The sequence below is a fragment of the Rhinatrema bivittatum genome, chromosome 10 (assembly GCF_901001135.1).
Source record: "Rhinatrema bivittatum chromosome 10, aRhiBiv1.1, whole genome shotgun sequence".
Classification (NCBI taxonomy): Eukaryota; Metazoa; Chordata; class Amphibia; order Gymnophiona; family Rhinatrematidae; genus Rhinatrema; species Rhinatrema bivittatum.
Window position 1 is genome coordinate 22,608,064 of NC_042624.1, and position 18,789 is coordinate 22,626,852.

Here is an 18,789-nt window from a genome sequence, read left to right on the forward strand (position 1 = left end):
GATCCTAATTCCCGGGTCCTCCGAGGAGGATGAGGCCTTGGGGACAGGGCGCCCATGCCTGTGGTTTCCCGGGCCGCCGCAGATTTCTCCCAGCGTACCTCGGCCAAAGCCCCCCTCGATGCCTGGAGGTCTATCGATGCTGCCGGTGCCCCCACGGCTTTCAGTGCTCTTGGAGCCCAGGCCTACCATCCCTCTTGGTCCCTGCCCTCGGCATCCATACCCTACTGAGGAGGAGGGTCCCTATGACCCGTGGGGCGATGGCTCCTCGGACGTGTGTGAGTTCTTCGATGACTCCCTCTGAGCCTTCCCCTCTGGAGGAGTGGCGTCACTCTGTGCCTGAGGACCTGTCTTTCACCAGCTTTTTGAGGGCCATGGCAGGGGCCATTCCCTTCCAGCTGCTGTCGGAGAATACCCGTCATAAGATGCTGGGGGTCCTCCAGTTCATCGACGCTCCAAAAGAGGTCGTGGCAGTGCCGGTCCAATACATCTTTAAAAAGCGCCTCCTCTGTACATGGGAACACCCAATGTTGGTTGCCCCGATGAACAGGAAAGCTGAGGCGACTTATCTGGTAAAACAGGCCGTGGGCTTTGAACGACGGCAGTTACCCTACCAATCTGTGGTAGTGGAGTCCTCGCTTAAGAAAACCAGTCTTTCCCGAACAGGCTGCTCTGTCTGCTAGGCCACATGGCAGCCTCGGAGCACGTGACCCCCTTAGCCCGCCTCCGCATGAGGGACCCGCAGTGGGCCTTGCAGTTCCAGTGTCGGCAGGCATGTCAGTATCTGGAAGCGCCAGTGACGGTCACGAACCCTCTCCGTCTCTCCCTAACCTAGTGGGAGGCCCTGTCCAATCTGGAACTAGGATTCCCATTCCAGCCCGCACCACCCCAGGTGACCATCAACACCGATGCCTCGCCTCAGAGGTGTGGGTTCCACACGGATGACCTGCATACTCTCAGGGCCTTTGGACTGCAGCCGAGTCCCGCTGCCAGATACATTTTCTGGAGCTGCGGGCCTTCCAGGATAGGCTGTCCTCCAAGGTCATTCTCATCAGAACGGACAACCAGGTGGCGATGTGGTACATCAACAAGCAGGGCAGTACAGGCTCCTTCCCCCTCTGTCAGGAAGTGATACAGGTCTGGGATTGGGCCCTTTTCAAGGGGATGTAGCTACGAGCCACATACCTGCCAGGCCACCTAAACACGCTGGCGGACCATCTCAGCTGGTCCTTCCAGCAACATGAGTGGTTCCAAGCTATTCCGTCGCTGGGGCACGCTGGATGTGGACCTGTTCGCCTCTCTCCACAATCACAAGGTGAGCATCTTCTGCTCCCTGATTCTGGGGAAAGACCGTCCGGCCTGCGACGCGTTCTCCCTTCACTGGGGACAAGGTCTCATGTTCGCGTACCCCCCTATTCCGCTTCTCTCGAAGACTCTGACAAAGCTACAAGAGAACGAGGGGCACCATGATCCTGGTGGCACCCTCCTGGCCAAGGCAGGTGTGGTTCCCTCTGCTCCAGGACCTGTTCATGAGCTCACCGGTTCCACTGGGGATGGCTCCCGACCTGTTGCAGAACCAGGGCACCCTGCGCCATCCGAACCTCCAGGCACTGGCCCTCACAGCGTGGATGTTGAGTGCATGATTCTCCAGCCCTTGCAGCTCTCGGATGGTGTTTCCAGGGTCTTGATTGAATCCTGGAAACCTTTCACTTGGAGATCTTACAGCTCGAAGTGACAGCGTTTCTCCACCTGGTGCGGGAGCCACGAAATGGACCCTTTCTCCTGCCCGCTCCCCCGCCTGCTGGATTATCTATGCCACCTGTCCGAGTCTGGCCTCCAGACCAGCTCGGTCCCAGCGCCCTCAGCGCGTACTATCAAGGGGTCGCCCATTTCAGTCCAGCTGCTGGTTGGGTGTTTCTTCCAGGGCCTGGTTCAACTGAAGCCCCTGCTTCGCCCGCCGGCAGCCCCGTGGGATCTCAACGTTGCCCTGGCGAGGCTCATGCAGCATCCATTCGAGCCTCTTAAATCCTGTGACCTGAAGTTCCTCACCTGGAAAGTTATGTTCCTGGTCGCGATCACTTCTGCTTGCAGGGTAGGTGAGATCCAGGCCCTGGTTACGTACGCTCCCTACTCAAAATTCTTCCATGATCGTGTGGTCCTGCGTATGCATCCAAAATTTCTGCCAAAGGTGTGACTGCTTTCCACATCAACCAGTCAATCATCCTTCCCACGTTCTTCCCACAGCCTCATTCACACCAGGGGAAAGTGCTCTTCACTCCCTGGACTGCAAGCGTGCGCTCGCTTTGTCTATAACTCGCTTACGGTCCATGTAGAGTCTACCCAGCTCTGTGTCCTTCGACACCAACAGACTGGGAGCAGCAGTTGGAAAGCAGACCATATCCAACTGGCTAGCGGATTGCATTGCCTTCTGCTCCAGCAGGCAGGCCTCTAGCTGGCTGGCAGAGTGAAGGCTCACTCTGTGCGGGCTATGGCGGCATCAGTGGCCCATCTGTGTGCAGTCCCTGTTGCCGAAATCTGCAGAGCCGTGACCTGGAGTTCTCGCCACACATTCATGGCTCGACAGGGATAGTCGTCAGGACAGCACTTTTGGCCAGTCTGTCCTCCGCAATCTATTCCAGACTTGAACCCAACTGTTTTCATCGTGCTGTCTGTGAGGCCAGACTGTTCCTGTTGTTCCTACAGCGCCACAGTTGTGTTGTGCCCATTGGCACTTTGTTTGGCTACTGTGGGTCCCTCTGATCACAGGGGGCAGTCTGGAGCTCTGTAATCATCCACATGTGAGAACTACCATCCTACTTGTCCTAGGAGAAAGCGCAGTTGATTACCTGTAACAGGTGTTCTCCTAGGACCAGCAGGATGTTAGTCCTCAGGAATCCCGCCTTCCCACAATGTTGGGTCCGCCTTCCCACAATGTTGGGTCCGCCTTCCCACAATGTTGGGTTCGCCTTCGGTTTATTGTGTTATTTTTCTAGCTCTAATTTTGCTATGTTACGAGACTGAAGGGGGACCTCGCGTGGATGCATGGATAGCGGCAGGCTGGGCATGCTCAGTCTGCCAGTAAACGTTTTCCGTGCCAGGCTCCATCTGATGATCTCACCCAAATGTGACCTGTTACAGGTAAGCAACTGCACTTACTCTTTAAAAGAGTACAAAGACTAAGGCACACACAATGAAGTTACTAAGTGATACATTTAAAACTAATAAGAAAAAATATTTTTTTACTCACTACATAATTAAACTCTGGAATTCATTGCCAGAGAATGCGAAGAAAGCTTAGTGTAGCTGCATTTAAAAAGGGTTTGGACAAGCTCCCAGAGGATTAAGCCATAAACCATTATTAAAGTGGAGATGCAAAAATCCACTTAATATCTGTGGAATAAGCAGCATGGTATCTATCTACCCCTTGGAATCCTGCCAGGTACTTGTGACCTGGATTGGCCACTGTTGGAAACAGGAGACTGGGCTTGATGGATCTTGGTCTGACCCAGTATGGCATGTACATATATAGGTACTAGTATGTAAATGTGCTTCTTTTTATTTTTAAACACTTTGAGGGCCATATTCAGACACAGTCCAGCTAGCAAAGTTAGCTGGATAAACCTATCCGGCTAACTTTGGAAGTATGTTCAGTAGTGAAACCACACTATTGAATATAGCCGGCTATCTTAAAGTTAGCTGGCTAACAAAAGCAGTCTAAGTTTAGGACAGTTCTTTGGCCGACCAGACTTAGCCAGCTAAGTCATTTGGCTAACTCTGAATATTGGAGTTAGTCACTTAACATAGCCAGCTAACTCAACTCTTTCCAGCTGTGCCCTCGAAACGCCCCTAACTTAGATGGCTAAATTCTAGCTGTCTAACTTAATAGGCAGCTAGAATTTAGCCGGATATGTGCCGAAATATTAATTTAGCTGGCTAACTTCCGAGTTACACACCAAGAATCCAATCAACCACAACACAGTGATCTATAATTATAATATAATGTCTTATCACTGTAATTTATTTTCAAGTATTGTCTTCTCTTATTTGTATTGTGTTTGTAAAATGTACTTATTCCATACCACGCACTGTATGTTTTTTGTATTCATTCAAATTTTTTTCAAAGACTTCTTACATTAAAATAATATTTTATGACATTTAGATTTTTGTGGTCTCTAGTGATTGTTGAAACTGTCACCCTTTCTCCTCCCCCTTCTTCCTGAACAGAACAGTAGGAGGGGAGGGCATGGATTTGGGAGCAGAGTGTTAGGAATGGATTGCAGGAGTTAGCAATCTGTTATAATCTGCTATGCTGAGGGGAGGAGCAAGCAGATAGTAGTTAGTGATGACTCCTAAGGAAGGAGGAGTTAGCAATCTGTTAGGTTCTCTGTGAGGAGTTAGCAATCTGTTATGAACTAGCTTCTGGAGAGGGAGGAGTTTAGCAATCTGTTATGGTTCGGCTCCCGTGGTAGGAGGAGATAGCAATCTGTTATGCACTACTCCTCGAGAAGGGAGGAGTTAGCAAACTGTTACCAGCGGAGTTCTTGGAGAGGGCACTCAGCTTGTAGAGGAAAGTAGATAGGTGGATCCTTAGGCCGATGGCAGATGATTGCGCCCCCAGGAGGATATCCTGAGAGTGACCACCGGCTAGGCTTGGGTATGGAGACAGACACAGATAGTTCTTTTATTAGACAGGTTAGTAGAACCACCAGAGGTGGCAGTAGTGAGCTGATATGCCCAGCAGGGCTGAAGTCCCTCAGGAACTGGAACAGTGATCCCAGGGTTGCTGAGCTGTAGAGAAACTATAGATAGTGAGTAGACAGGGTATGCTGTGTGCATAGCCAGAACTGGATGACAAAACTCACATAAGGTCTTGAGAAAGCTCAGTAGCTGGAAAGGGTTAGGCCCTTGAGGAGCGAGTACTTGGTTCCAGGGAAAGCTCTGAGAGAGTGATGGTAACCCACAAATGTCTGTATCAGCAATAGCTTCCAGGCAGTAGAGAATCTTCAGAGTATTCAGGAACATGGGCCCTTGAGGAGCGAGTACCGGTTCCTAACTGCAATCTGAAATAAAGAAAAGAGAGTGAGGCCCCCGAGGACCGGGTACCCCTGGTAAGTCCGAGGGGGCAGAGTAGCTTGGACGAATCCTTATCCGAATCCTTGCTAACTCAATTCATTAGCGAATACTGAGACCTTTTATATTGGAAGCTGATAACGTCATTTCAGGGGGACGCTCCCGAGGTTCGTGCCCTTGCTGGTACATCGGTCGGAGCGCACGCACTCCCTACATCATCAGGCAACATGGCGGATCCGCAGCGTTGTGCCGGTCCGGGGACGCCGGAGAGAGTTGGCAAGAAGATGCCGCGGCAGCTAACTGTCCCTCAGACCCGGAGGGAGTCGCCACAGAGGTAAAGAGGGCGGAGTGAGGGTGTCAAGCAGCGACGGTCGCAACAGTACCCCCTTCAAAGGGCGATCTCCTCTTCGGGTACCAGGTTTTAGTTTCAAAGGATGCGCGAGGTGAAACTGATGAAGCATCTCTTTATTCAAGATATCAGTCTGAGGCTCCCAAGTGATCAAATCGGGGCAGAAGCCTTCCCAAATCAGAAGGTATTCAAAATCTTGCCTCTGTAGCAAACATCCAGAATCTCTTTGATCTTGATTTCTAATTCATCTTCTGCAAAGTTGACAGATGGATCTTGAGATTTGGAAGAATCTTTCAGAGTGTTATTGATGATATCAGCAGCAATGGGTAAAGCTGCTGTGGACGTCACTGAGGAATTCAGTGGAAGTGGTGATGTTGAAGGAATGTCCAAATCCACTTCTAAAGATAACTCTCCAGTAGATGATGGTGGATGGGAGATGGTAGTATTTAGCAGCAATAGCTAACTGCTATAGACGCCACTGAGACTTCAACGGAAGTGGCGATGTTGGAGTACGTCCAACCCTACTTCTAAAGGTAACTCTTCAGTGTGTAACGAGATGAGGTGTTGAATTCAGCAGCAATAGCTCAGCTGCTATAACGTCACTGAACCTTCAGTGGAAGTGGCGATGTTGGGGTACATCCAACCCCACTTCTAAAGGTAACTTCTTCAGTAATGAAACTGGATGAGGTGTTGAATTCAGCAGCAATAGCTCAGCTGCTATGGTTGTCACAGAACCTTCAGTGGAAGTGGCAATATTAGGGCATGTCCAACCCTACTTCTAAGGGTAACGTCTTCAGTAATGTAACTGGATGAGAAGTTGAATTCAGCAGCAATGGTTTAGATGCTATGGACGTCACAGAAGCTTCAACAGAAGTGGCAATGTTGGGGTATGTCCAAAACCCACTTCTGGATAACTCTTCCATAGATGAAACTGGAAGAGAGATGGTGGCAGCACCAGCAAATCAAACAGGCTGGTAGCTAGAGATATCTTCTTTGGAACTAGTTGTGCTGTAGTACTTCAGACACGACTTCCGAGTGAAATAAGAGTAGCAGATATCTCTAATTATAGTCCGTGAAGATGGTAAAAATGTAGAGCGCCATCTAGCCATGGTGAACATAGCAACCGCTATGAATATCAGCAGCCAGGAGTAGAATGGCTGTGGACGTCATTAAGATCCTCAAGAGAAGTGGCGATGTAAAGGAACGTCCAAAGCCCATTTCAAGTTGTGATGCAATAATGGATCTTCTAATTTGACGAAGGGACTCCTCAGGTCTTCCACAAGACGTCTGAGATGAAGGTTGCCTCCTGCCCCTGAGACCAACAGGGCAGGAGTCCGAACTGTAGCTGTTTCAGAGGTCACAGAGACTGAACGAGAGAGCGGAGGAGATAACGCCGTATGGCCCAAGAACAGTCCTCCCACGGGACTTAGGCCCGGCCGTTTCCCGGACGAATGGAGAATGTAGAGACATCATGGCCAGGCTGACCACAGTACATGCACAGGCTGTGTTTCTTCCGAAATCTTCTCTCCTTTGAGGTCAAGTGACCATGACCAAGTTGCATCGGTTCATCTTTATCAACAGCAGGAATTGCTGGACCCATCCGAAGTGCAGGGGTACTGGCCTGTTTCAACCCAGTTAACACCTTAGGCCGGAGTTCCTTCAACTTGTCTCGGAGCCAACAATCAATCCGAGTAGCTAAGGCTATCAATTCTTCCAGCGAGTCAGGTGTCTGGCAAGCGGCCAGCTCGTCTTTCAAGCGGGTATCCAGGCCTCTGCAGAAGAGAGTCTTGAGACATCTGGGGTCCCAGTGAAGTTCCGCTGCAAGAGTCTTGAATTCTATGGCAAATTCAGCCAATGATCTGTTGCCTTTTTCAAGTCCACCAAAGCAAAACCAGAAACAGAAATACGAGCAGGGTCATCAAAGACGGATTTAAACAAGTCCATAAATCTTTCTATGTCCTGCAAAATAGGGTCCTTGCATTCCCACAAGGTAGATGCCCACGACAAGGCTCTCTCATCCAAGTATGACTGGATGTAGGTGGTCTTAGAGAGACCTGTGGGAAACAATGAAGGCTGTAAAGTGAAATGTATGCTGCACTGGCTCAAAAAGCCACGCGTCTTCTGGAGTTCTCCGGAGAACGAATAGGAGCAGCCAGTGGAACAGCAGTCATTAAAGTTACCTCCTGTAACTGACCTTCTTAGATAGAAGCTGTGCCTTGTGTCTTCTGTGTGTGAAGCTGATGGAATGCTGCAGTAATTTTCTCCAAGGTTTCTTGCTGTTCTGAGATGCGTTGAGCCAGGCCCGGTATAGCCTGCAAAGCGGAGAGGTGTGCTGGGTCCATGGGGTTACTGACATCCCATACCTTTATTTATTTATTTATTTATTTATTTATTTATTTATTTAATAGTTTTATATACCATTTTACCAACAATAAATGCCGACCAAAGCGGTTTACAATACTTCAAAGCAAAATTAAAAACCAGAAAAATAAAAACTTCAGTGAAAGCACATAGAAATAAAATAAAGCGGGAATAAAAATACAATAATAATATTATCAATAACATAAAAATAAGGTGACATGGGATAAGGAGACTGGCTGTTATTACTTTTAAAAAAGCTTAAAGAGCAGAAAAATAAAACACTAGTATCAGTATCACTGATCTACAATTAAGAGCTAGTCTAATACAACACAAGTCCAATTACTGGGTATAGATCAAGGCCTAGAAAAATTTCTAAGACTTCTGAAGGGGGATACAACTAAAAGGCCTACATGCTATGGGGTATCCTCAATGTCCTTGAATGCTACTTGGAACAAGTGAGTTTTCAACGCTTTCTTAAACTCATTCCGATTAAATATATGCCTTAAAGAGTCAGGCAAGGTGTTCCACAATATAGGACCTACGACTGAAAAAGCTCTATTTCTGGTCACGTTTAGTGCCGCATTTTTTATGGAAGGGACCTCTAATAGGTTTTTGCCCGCTGATCTGAGTTCTCTGTGAGGTTTGTAAATACGTAGCGTGGTGCATAGCCAAGTAGAGTCAACGTTATTTAATAAGGAGTGAGTTAACATGATAATTTTATATTGAATATGGTACTTAACTGGTAACCAGTGCAGCTTATATAGAATTGGTGTAATATGCTGCTTTAAAGGTGTACCTGTAAGGAGTCTTGCAGCAGAATTCAAAACCAATTGCAGAGGTTTAATAGTGGTTTCAGGGAGCCCTATATATAAACCATTGCAGTAATCTAAGCCTGATAGAATCAGTGCTTGTAGAACTGATCGATAGTCTTGATAAAATAGTAAAGGCCGTAAACGTTTTAAAACATGCAGTTTGAAAAAAGAGTTCTTGACAATTCTGGAGATATGTTGAGTTAAGGATAGATTAGTGTCTATCCAAACTCCTAAATTCCGCGCTAATTTGGTAACCTGGATAACATCATTACCCAATTGTATGCTAGAAGGAGGAGCATTGGTCGAGTCGGATATAAAGCTGAGATACAGTACTTCAGTTTTCTTTTTGTTCAATTTCAAACGATTGTGAGACATCCATTTTTCTATGGTGCTAATGTATAGTTGAATCAAGGAAAATGTGTCAGACCAAGAGGATTTAAAAGGAATAAAGAGTTGGATATCATCTGCATAAAGTTTAAATTGAACATTCAATGATGCCAAAATTCGACATAGTGGTAAAAGATAAATATTAAACAAAATTGGTGACAATGAGGAACCTTGGGGGACACCTGTACTTTGAATGTATTTTTGAGAGGAAAAGGAACCCATATTAACTTGACAAACACGATTGGAAAGAAAACTCTCGAACCACTCTAGCACCGTAGATTTTATGCCAATAAGTTGAAGATCGGTGAGCAATATTTTATGGTCCAGCGTATCAAACGCCGCAGAAATATCCGAAAAGATAACCATGAAATCTTTATAGGAATCGAAACCTCTAAGAAAGGTGTCAAAAGAAGATAATAGCAAAGTCTCTGTGGAGTAGCCTTTCCTGAATCCATGTTGATTTGAGCTAAGTAAATCAGATTCAGATAAATAATCTTTGAGTTGATGTAAAACAACTGACTCCAAAATTTTGGCTAATGTGCATAATGAGGCAATAGGTCTCAAAGTAGAGAAGTCTAGGAAAGAAGAGGATTTATTCTTTAAAATAGGCAAGATGGAAGTTTGTTTCAATGATTTGGGAAACTTTCCTGATTTTAAGGATTGATTTATTATTAAACATAGATGTTCCGGGTACTGCTCTACAATTGTTTTTAATAAGGAGCCAGGACAAGGATTTAAGGGAGAATTTGATATCTTTTGTTTGCTTATTATCTTTTGGACGGCTAAAGGAATGACAGTATCTTAAGCTGGATTCCCAGGAGTACTTCTCCAATTTAAAGCCGGATCCACTGGCGTTAGCAATCTGTTATAATCTGCTACGCTGAGGGGAGGAGCAAGCAGATAGTAGTTAGTGATGACTCCTAAGGAAGGAGGAGTTAGCAATCTGTTAGGTTCTCCGTGAGGAGTTAGCAATCTGTTATGAACTAGCTCTTGGAGAGGGAGGAGTTTAGCAATCTGTTATGGTTCGGCTCCCGTGGTAGGAGGAGATAGCAATCTGTTATGCACTATTCCTCGAGAAGGGAGGAGTTAGCAAACTGTTACCAGCGGAGTGCTTGGAGAGGGCACTCAGCTTGTAGAGGAAAGTAGATAGGTGGATCCTTGGGCCAATGGCAGATGATTGCGCCCCCAGGAGGATATCCTGCGAGTGACCACCGGCTAGGCTTGGGTATGGAGACAGATACGGATAGTTCTTTTATTAGACAGGTTAGTAGAACCACCAGAGGTGGCATAAGTGAGCTGGTATGCCCGGCAGGGCTGAAGTCCCTAAGGAACTGGAACAGCGATCCCAGGGTTGCTGAGCTGTAGAGAAACTATAGATAGTGAGTAGACAGGGTATGCTGTGTTCATAGCCAGAACTGGATGACAAAACTCACATAAGGTCTTGAGAAAGCTCAGTAGCTGGAAAGGGTTAGGCCCTCGAGGAGCGAGTACCTGGTTCCAGGGAAAGCTCTGAGAGAGCGATGGTAACCCACAAATGTCTGTATCTGCGATAGCTTCCAGGCAGTAGAGAAACTTCAGAGTATTCAGGAACATGAGCCCTCGAGGAGCGAGTACCGGTTCCTATCTGCAATCTGAAATAAAGAAAAGAGAGTGAGGCCCCCCGAGGAGCAGGTACCCCTGGTAAGTCCAAGGAGGCAGAGTAGCTTGGTCGAATCCTTATCCGAATCCTTGCTAACTCAATTCGTTAGCGAATACTGAGACCTTTTATATTGGAAGCAGATGACATCATTTCAGGGGGACGCCCCCCGAGGTTCGCGCCCTTGCTGGTACATCAATCGGAGCGCACGCGCTCCCTACTTCATCAGGCAACATGGCAGATCCGCAGCGTCGTGCCAGTCCGGGTCGCCCGAGAGAGAGTCAGCAAGAAGATGCTGCTGCAGCTAACCGTCCATCAGACCCGGAGGGAGTCACCACAGAGGTAAAGAAGGCGGAGTGAGGGCGTCGAGCAGCGACGGTCGCAACACAGAGCAGCTTTTCTGTGCTCTGCTTTACCCCAGCATGACCCCCTTCCTTCCTGTTCTCTGCAGCTGTCTGGAAATCTGGAAACAGAGGGTAATTCTTTGCTGTATGAGATTCAGAGCAGCTTGGAGACTAAATTCTCAGCCATTCCATTGCCTCCAGCATTTTGCCATCTTAGGCACAAGCGTAGTATGCCTATTGGTAAATCAATGCCTGTATTTCTCTACCTTCAGATCATCAGACACTGTCACCCTCAACATTCATCTCTTGTTCAGTGCTTCTCTCTCATTTAACTCTTTTTCATTTTTACACCCGAAATGCATGGTGCTGCATATTTTTGCATTGAGTCTTACCTTCCAAGTATTTGACCTCTCAGCCATTTTTCTTATATCACTTCTCATTATGTCTACTTCCTCAGGGATGTCCACTCTGTTGCAGATCTTAGTGTCAACTACAAAAAGTCAAGCTTTACCTTCTAAGCTCTCTGTGACATCGCTCACAAAGATGAACTAGCCTTAGGAACAATCCCTGAGGCACATCACTATTATCTTTCTTTCCTCAGAGTGAATTCCATTTACCTCACTACCCTCTGCTGTATATCCCTCAACTTATTAATTATGAACCTCCTGTGCAGGATTTTATCAAAAGTTTTGGTGAAATCCAAATAAACCGTAACCAGTGCTCACCCTCAATCTAGTAATTCACTAGTAATCCAATCAAAATATCAATCCATTTCATTGGACTTGATCTGCTTTCTTTTCTATGAGTATTTGGATCTGGGTCACTGGAAAAATTAGACTACCTATTATGAGGCATGGCTTTCTACTAATGAAGGATAGCAGCTGTGAATGATTGCCTTAATAGTGTTCTTTGGGCCAATCATGTGATATATGGGGTTTGAGAATATTTTATTTCTTGCTGATCTTTGAGAGGTCAATATTCAGATACCACTTAACTGAATATGTAGGACTTATCCAGCTATGTAGTGACTGCTGAATATCTGGTTATATTCAGCGACCGCTAGAGAGCCAGATAAGTCCTACCTATTAGGCTGTCTGATTAGCCAGATAAGTTTTGGGCAAGCAATGGGCGAATCAGGGCAGTGCTATTTAGCAGGATAAGTTTTCAGCCTTAAATAGATAACTTATCTGGCTAAGTTAGACCTGCTCAATAACAGGTCTAAACGTAGATAAGATTTATCTGTCTATTTAGCTCTTTCTACGGGGATATTCAGCAGCATAGTCGTGCTGCTAAATATGTCATATAAATTAGCCAGATATGTCTATCTGGCTAACTTTAGATAACTGACTAGGTTCTGAATATTGACCCTTGACTTACATGTGTTGGGAAGTGCATGGGGGGGATGTTTTTGTTCTATGTTGATTTGGTTATTGCTTTGTACTGCCAAGAAGATGTAGGTTCCACTTCTGGATCCTCAGGCTGGGGGTGGGGTGGTAGGCCTGGAGCTTTCGGTGAGAACATGTGCAAAACAGTAACTAGACCTTTTCTCTCTTTCCCCTACAGTTGCCATCAATTTGATAGTGCAGCACATCCAGGACATTCTAAACGGAGGCCTGACAAAACGGCAGGGTGGCACTTATCTGAATGGTTACAGCAGCCCCCACAGCAGGGTACCTTCAGAGTCCAGCAGCCGGCCTCACTAACCCCAGCCCATTGTGTACATTCTGTCACTCAGGCTATATTTAGGAAAGGAGGATGCAGCCACAAGATGAAGCAAAAAAAATCTTGATTAGCGCCTTTGAGACTGCAGCGGGTAACACCGCAGAGCATTCCTCTTGTAACCACTATAAATATCTCTCTAAATATAAAAGAATAGCTCTATTTTTGTGTAAATGTACATTAATATAAAATTTGGTGCCACTGAGTTCTCTGGCAGCTTTATTATTTCTTTGGGGTAGCAGTGGTCTACAGTGCCTGCTGGCATACTCTAGATTTGTAGAGAATTGATTGAAAGTAAGGGAGAAATAGTAGCAAACTGGATTCTTGTTTTGAATTAACATGTATAATTTCTTGACTTGCATTAGTAATTAGTGTTGGTTTATTCATGTACAGATGTGGGTAGAGCTCTGTTTGGATTTTGTGGGCAGGGGAACTGCTCAAACTGGGGATTCTCTTTTCAAACTACCATCATAACGGAGAGCATGACCAAATGTAGAACTTTTTTTTAAAATGTCTGATTGTTAGAATGTAGAATTCATCTCAGTAGCAAATATGTTTTTTCCCCTGTGCCATAGTTTTCTGCCTTTTGCAGTATTATGAAGGTTGTCTGTGGTCCTTTCATCGATGTAGTCATTTGTCAAGGCTGCTCTCAAACTTTGTTTCATATGCTTTCAGCTTATAGCATGGGAAAAAGGCGACAACTCTCTTCTCTGGACCTTTTTCTCGGCTGTCATTCTTTCAGATGTCTTTTATACAGGGCAGAAGCCCTCCCTTGCTTTGTGTACAGCATTTTCTCTGTTAGTAGGTACTGTATTGTACTTATACTCTCTCTTGTTGGCCTCAGAGACCAGTTCTGCTATTGGTAGCAGAACTCATGCATTTGTTTTTGTTTTTTTTTTTTAATAAAATGATGAATTTTAAGTAGCAAGGAAGAAAGTGTGATTCTGTGCAGCATTGAATGCAGACTGATTATGTCTCAGGCTTTCTTTTCTAGAGCAAAAATCAGGAAGACGTAAAAATCCTTACTAATTCTGCCTTTCCTATCCTCTCACTCTGACATCTCCACGTGGTGTATGAAATTCTAGATGTTTTTCACCCATCCTGTGCCAAAATAGACCAGACCTTTGGAATGCAGACTGAAAAGGGAAGCAGGGTGACCACCTGCTGATCCTCTCACTTTGGGGGAGAAAGAAAACCAAAGTTGAAGCAACAAAATCTGAAAGAGTTAAACAGGTTCAAGTAGTGTATTACTATAGAAAGCAGAAAAATGACTTATCTACAGGTTACAAACATATGCAGCTTGGTTAGAAATGAGTTCTGAATTGAAAATTAGATTTTGTGTATTTTTCAGTATATGTTGAGGCTGGCACTTAGTTGAATAACTACTACTTAGGGGGCACTATTGAATATCAGGCTAGGTCAGCAGGTACCACTTAGCTGGGGTAGAGAATGGGTGTAACTGGGAAGAGTTCAGTTACCCAGTTAATATATCTGGCTAACTCTGGAGGGCCTCAGGGCTGCCCTAAAGTTAACCGGATAAACTTAACTGGCTACCTTAAGTTAGCTGGGTATATTCAGTGGTGCTGCCACACCACTGCATACACACCAGTAGTTAGCCTGATAAATGTATCCAACTAACTAGGAGAGCTGCGCAGTGGCTGAATATGGACCTCTTAGTGTTCAATATTTAATTCGTATTGCTGTCAAAGCTCCATCAAATTTGTTAATAATTCAGAAATGGCAATTGAGTGCCCAGAATATTCATCTGTTAAAGTGGGCATTTGAAGAAGTTACTTTGATAAAGATAGTTTTAGTTTAGTTTAGTTTTTGGGTTTGTTTGGGGGTTTTTTCATTAATATTCCACTTTTTCAGGTATTTCAAAGCAGATTACAGTCAGGTACTATAAGTATTTCCCTGTCCACAGGGGGCTCACAATCTTAAAGGATATCAGGAGCCAGTGCAGGGAAAAATGTAAAGGAATGATATGATCACGTAACCTGGAACCAGTCAAAATCCTGGCTGTAGAATTTTCAATCAGTTGAAGAGCTTTTAAGGAATTCGTAGGTAAACCTATCAACAGGGAATTGTAGTAATCTAAACCAATAAGCACAGGAGCTTGTAAAACAGTCCTAATATCTTAAGTAGGCAACACAATTTTCAATCTGTGTAACATTTTTAGCTTAGCAAAAGATTTAACCGTAGAACTAATATGTGGTTTTCCTTTCGTGCAGCCAGACCAATGGGTTATATGCTCCCCTGCTAGCAGATGGAGACAGAGTCAGATTTCAAAGCTGACATCACCTTAGATATACCCCTGCAGTGACCTCAGCCATCCAGTATCTCTCCATCTCCTAACAGATTGTTATGTTTTGTAGGGTTTGGGTGGACCCTTGGACACTGTGGCAGCTGGCCACGCCCACGGGGGGAAGTCCCATGAGGGGCCACAGGTCAGGCTCAACTCTGGATCCACAAACACAGATTATATCTTTTATTAGACAGTTTATGAAGCCACCAGAGGTGGCAGTAGTGAGTAAAAGATGGAGCCCAGCTGGGCTAGTATTCCTCAAGGCGCTAGAACAGCGGCTTCTCTGGTAGCAGTGCTGTAGGAAGAAAAACTGAGAAAATGAGTACACTGAGATATTCACAGAGTCCCCAGTATGGAGAAGCCCCGAGATAGGGAGAGCTGGCCCTCGAGGAACGAGTACCAGATCCCTGGGCACAGAGACTCATTGGCAAGTACTCACACAGCAGTTCTCCGTAGAAGATGGCACTGGTGCTGGAATGGAGACAGGCCCTCGAGGAGCGAGTACCTGGTTCCAGGCAAACAGCTCTGAAGGAGTAGATGGTAGTAGTACTCACAGATGGTGTCTGTAGCAAATTCTTCCAAGTAGAAGAGGAGATGGACACAGGTAGCGAGTCAGGGAACATGGGCCCTCAAGGAGCGAGTACTGGTTCCTGATAGCGACCTGAAAGAAGCAGAGAGGCCCCTGAGGAGCAGGTACCTCTTTAACAGCAAAGAGTCCAAATAGAAGTTGGAGGCAGAGTAGCTGGGTACGGAGAGCAAATCCCATCCATAGGAATTCCCTTGCTAACTCAAAGGCTAGCAATAAACAACAGGCTTAAATATCCGGGCAGCGTGATGTCATCACAGGGGACACCCCTGAGGTTCGCACCATAGAGGAAATAAGAATGAGGGCCGCGTGGCACACGTGCCTTAAGGTACCTGTGGAGCATGGCAGGAAGCAGCGCCTAAGCCGGTCTGGGAACACCGGAGAGGACGGTGGGCAGACGCTGTGGCAGCCAGACGTCCACAGGGAGCAGGAAGAATCGCAGAAAAAGAAAGGTAGGCGGAGTGAAGCCGTCGGGCCGCGACGGTTGCAACACAGATGTGGACGTGCTAGCCCTACAACAGCATTGGTGTTTAGTGGGATTGCAGTACTCTTTAGAAGAAGGAAAGTTTACCTTTAAATTGGAGAAAGATTGAGCCTCGCTGTCCTGCATTAAAACCTAAAGATCCCTCCCTCAGTTGAGAATTCATGAGGCAATTTCCGAGATCCCTCAAAGCTGTGCTATGGTCTGGTAGCTGGTTTCCAGCATGGACTTTGCTACTGAAGCAGCTGAAGGCAGCAGGTGCAGGAAGCTGAGTGCAGCAGTGATGGCCAAAGCCCTCTCCCCTGCAGCCAGAGACTGTCTCTGTACTCAGCTGGTAAGCGCTGAGCCCAGGGGGATTGGACCAAAGAAGAGGCACACTGGAACATAAACCATCTGGAAGCCCGGGCAGAAATATTAGCGTGTCTACAGTTCAGCCACATACTCCAGGGTCAGGCGGTTCGCGTAATGTCGGACAACACAACAACGGTAGCCTACATCAACCGCCAGCAAATGTCTATGGAGGTAGATCTGCTTATGGAATGGGCAGAGTTGATTCTACAGGAGATCTCAGCCTCTCACATCGCAGGAAAAGACAACGTCAGAGCAGAATTTCTCTGCAGGGAGTGTCTGGATTAGGAGAATGGGCGCTGTCGGCCAAGGCCTTTCAGCTTCTGGGAGATTGCTGGGGCCTCCCATCCATCAACCTGCTGGCTGCTTCTCACAATGTGAAGGTCTCCCAGCTCTTCAGTCGCAGAAGATATCAGCGTTCCCAAGGGATCGACGCCCTTGTTCAGAATGGCCAGAGAAAGACTTACTGTATGCCTTCCCTCCGTGGCCTCTCCTGGGCAAGATTGAGCACCTCAGGGGACTAGTCCTTCTAGAGGCCCCGGATTAGCCCAGATGCCCGTGGCATGCAGAGATGCAGAGGCTTCTGGTAGAGACTTCCTATGCCTCCCTCCGCACAGGGACCTGCTCCAACAAGGTCTGATCCTTCACGAGGACCCAACTCGATTTTGTCTTAGCCCTTGAGAGGGTTCGCCTAAGGAAGCATGGATATTCGGTGGCAGTAATTTCCACCTTGCTGCGCTTGCAGAAGTTCTTAATGTCCTTAGCGGAAGTGCGGATCTGGAGAATATTTGAGGCCTGGTGCGAGGAACATGGAGTGGCCCCTCAGATGACCAAAATCCCCATGGTTCTGGAATTTTTACAGGATGGCTTGAACAAAGGGTTGCCCCTCAACTCCTTGAAAGTCCAGACAGCAGCTCTCTCCTGTTTCAGAGGCAAGGTGAACAGAGCCTGCCTGTCGGCACATCCAAACTTGGCCCATTTCCTAAAAGGGGTTAAATACCTCAAACCACCATTACAGTTGCCGGTCCCCCTATGGAATCTCAATCTAGTATTGGACTTTTTAGCATGGCCTTCCTTTCAGCTGCTGCGCAGCCTGTCCCTACCTCTGTTAACGCTCAAGACTATTCTTGGTGTCGAAATGCTCTGCTTGCCACATCTCTGAACTGCAAGCATTGTCATGTCAGGAGCCATTCCTCCGGTTGACTCCAGGAACATTACAGCTTCGCAATGTTCCTTCCTTTTTGACTAAGGTAGTCTCGGAGTTTCACTTGAATCAGTCCATTTCCTTACCATCCCTAGATAGACACAAGGACATGGAAGACTACTGCCTCCATTTAAATGTCAGTAGGTTTTTAGTACGGTATCTGGAAATCTCAGAACCAGTGCACAAGACGGACCGCTTGTTTGTTCTTCACGGTGGAAAGAAACAAGGTGAAGCAGCTTCGTGAGCTACCATAGCTTGGAAGTGATCACCAGGAGCTTATGTAGAGGCAGGGAAGCCATTAACTGTTCAGGTTAAAGCTCATTCCACTAGGGCCCAGGGAGTATCCTGGGTGGAAGCTAAGCTATTGTCTCCTGTCGAGATCTGCTGAGCAGCAACATGGTCTTCCTTGCACATTTTCTCCAGGTTCTATCACCTGGACGTTGGGGCCGAAAAGGATGCAACCTATGTGAGAGTGGTGCCAATCGGACCATGAGCAGCCTCCCACCCCGTTCGGGAGTAGTTTTTGAACATCCTATTGGTCCTGAGTCCATCTGGCTATGCGCTAGGAAATGGAGAAACTACTTACCTGATAATTTTGTTTTCCTTAATGAAGCCAGATGGACTCAGCTTCCTGCCCATGGCTGCCCATGAACGGTGACAATGAATCACCCATGAGGTGAATCTCGATTCCAAGAGGTTACGGGTACACCGTCACCCTATCCCTAGATCAGGGCATCTATAATATTGCTGGGATTCAGCAATAAGTTTTGGTTGAGTACAGTTATGGTCATCCATTTTTTAATGAAGTTTTTTTATCAACTTGTAATCAAATTTTAATCTAGTTTTTCAATAGTATGTCCACAATGGCTTCTGAAGAGAATACTGAATGGCTGAAGTCACTGCAGGGTATATCTAAGGTGACATCAGCTTTGAAACCTGACTCCGTCTCCATCTGCTAGCAGGGAAGCATATAACCCATTGTTCCTGAGTCCATCTGTCTACACTAATGAAAACAAAATTATCAGGTAAGTAATTTCTCCATTCTTTGACAATTCACGATCCAGTATAACCCCAAGGTTCCAAATAGTAGAAGACACTAATTGAATTTCAGTTCTATCAAAATTCAAAGCAAAGTGATTATAGGAAAGCCAGAATTTAATAGATGAAAATCAGATGCTTAGCAAATTGTT

The 18,789-nt window shown here is 46.2% G+C and overlaps 1 protein-coding gene across 1 annotated transcript in view; it reads left to right on the forward strand.

The window, feature by feature from the left end:
* Positions 1-13,580, forward strand: part of UCK2 (uridine-cytidine kinase 2) — a 613,925-nt gene extending 600,345 nt beyond the window's left edge. Inside the window, exon 7 of the mRNA XM_029618633.1 lies at positions 12,520-13,580. Coding sequence (XP_029474493.1) covers positions 12,520-12,659 — 140 coding nt within the window. The 3' untranslated portion in view covers positions 12,660-13,580. The remainder of the gene's footprint in view (positions 1-12,519) is intronic.
* The last annotated feature ends 5,209 nt before the right edge of the window (positions 13,581-18,789 follow it).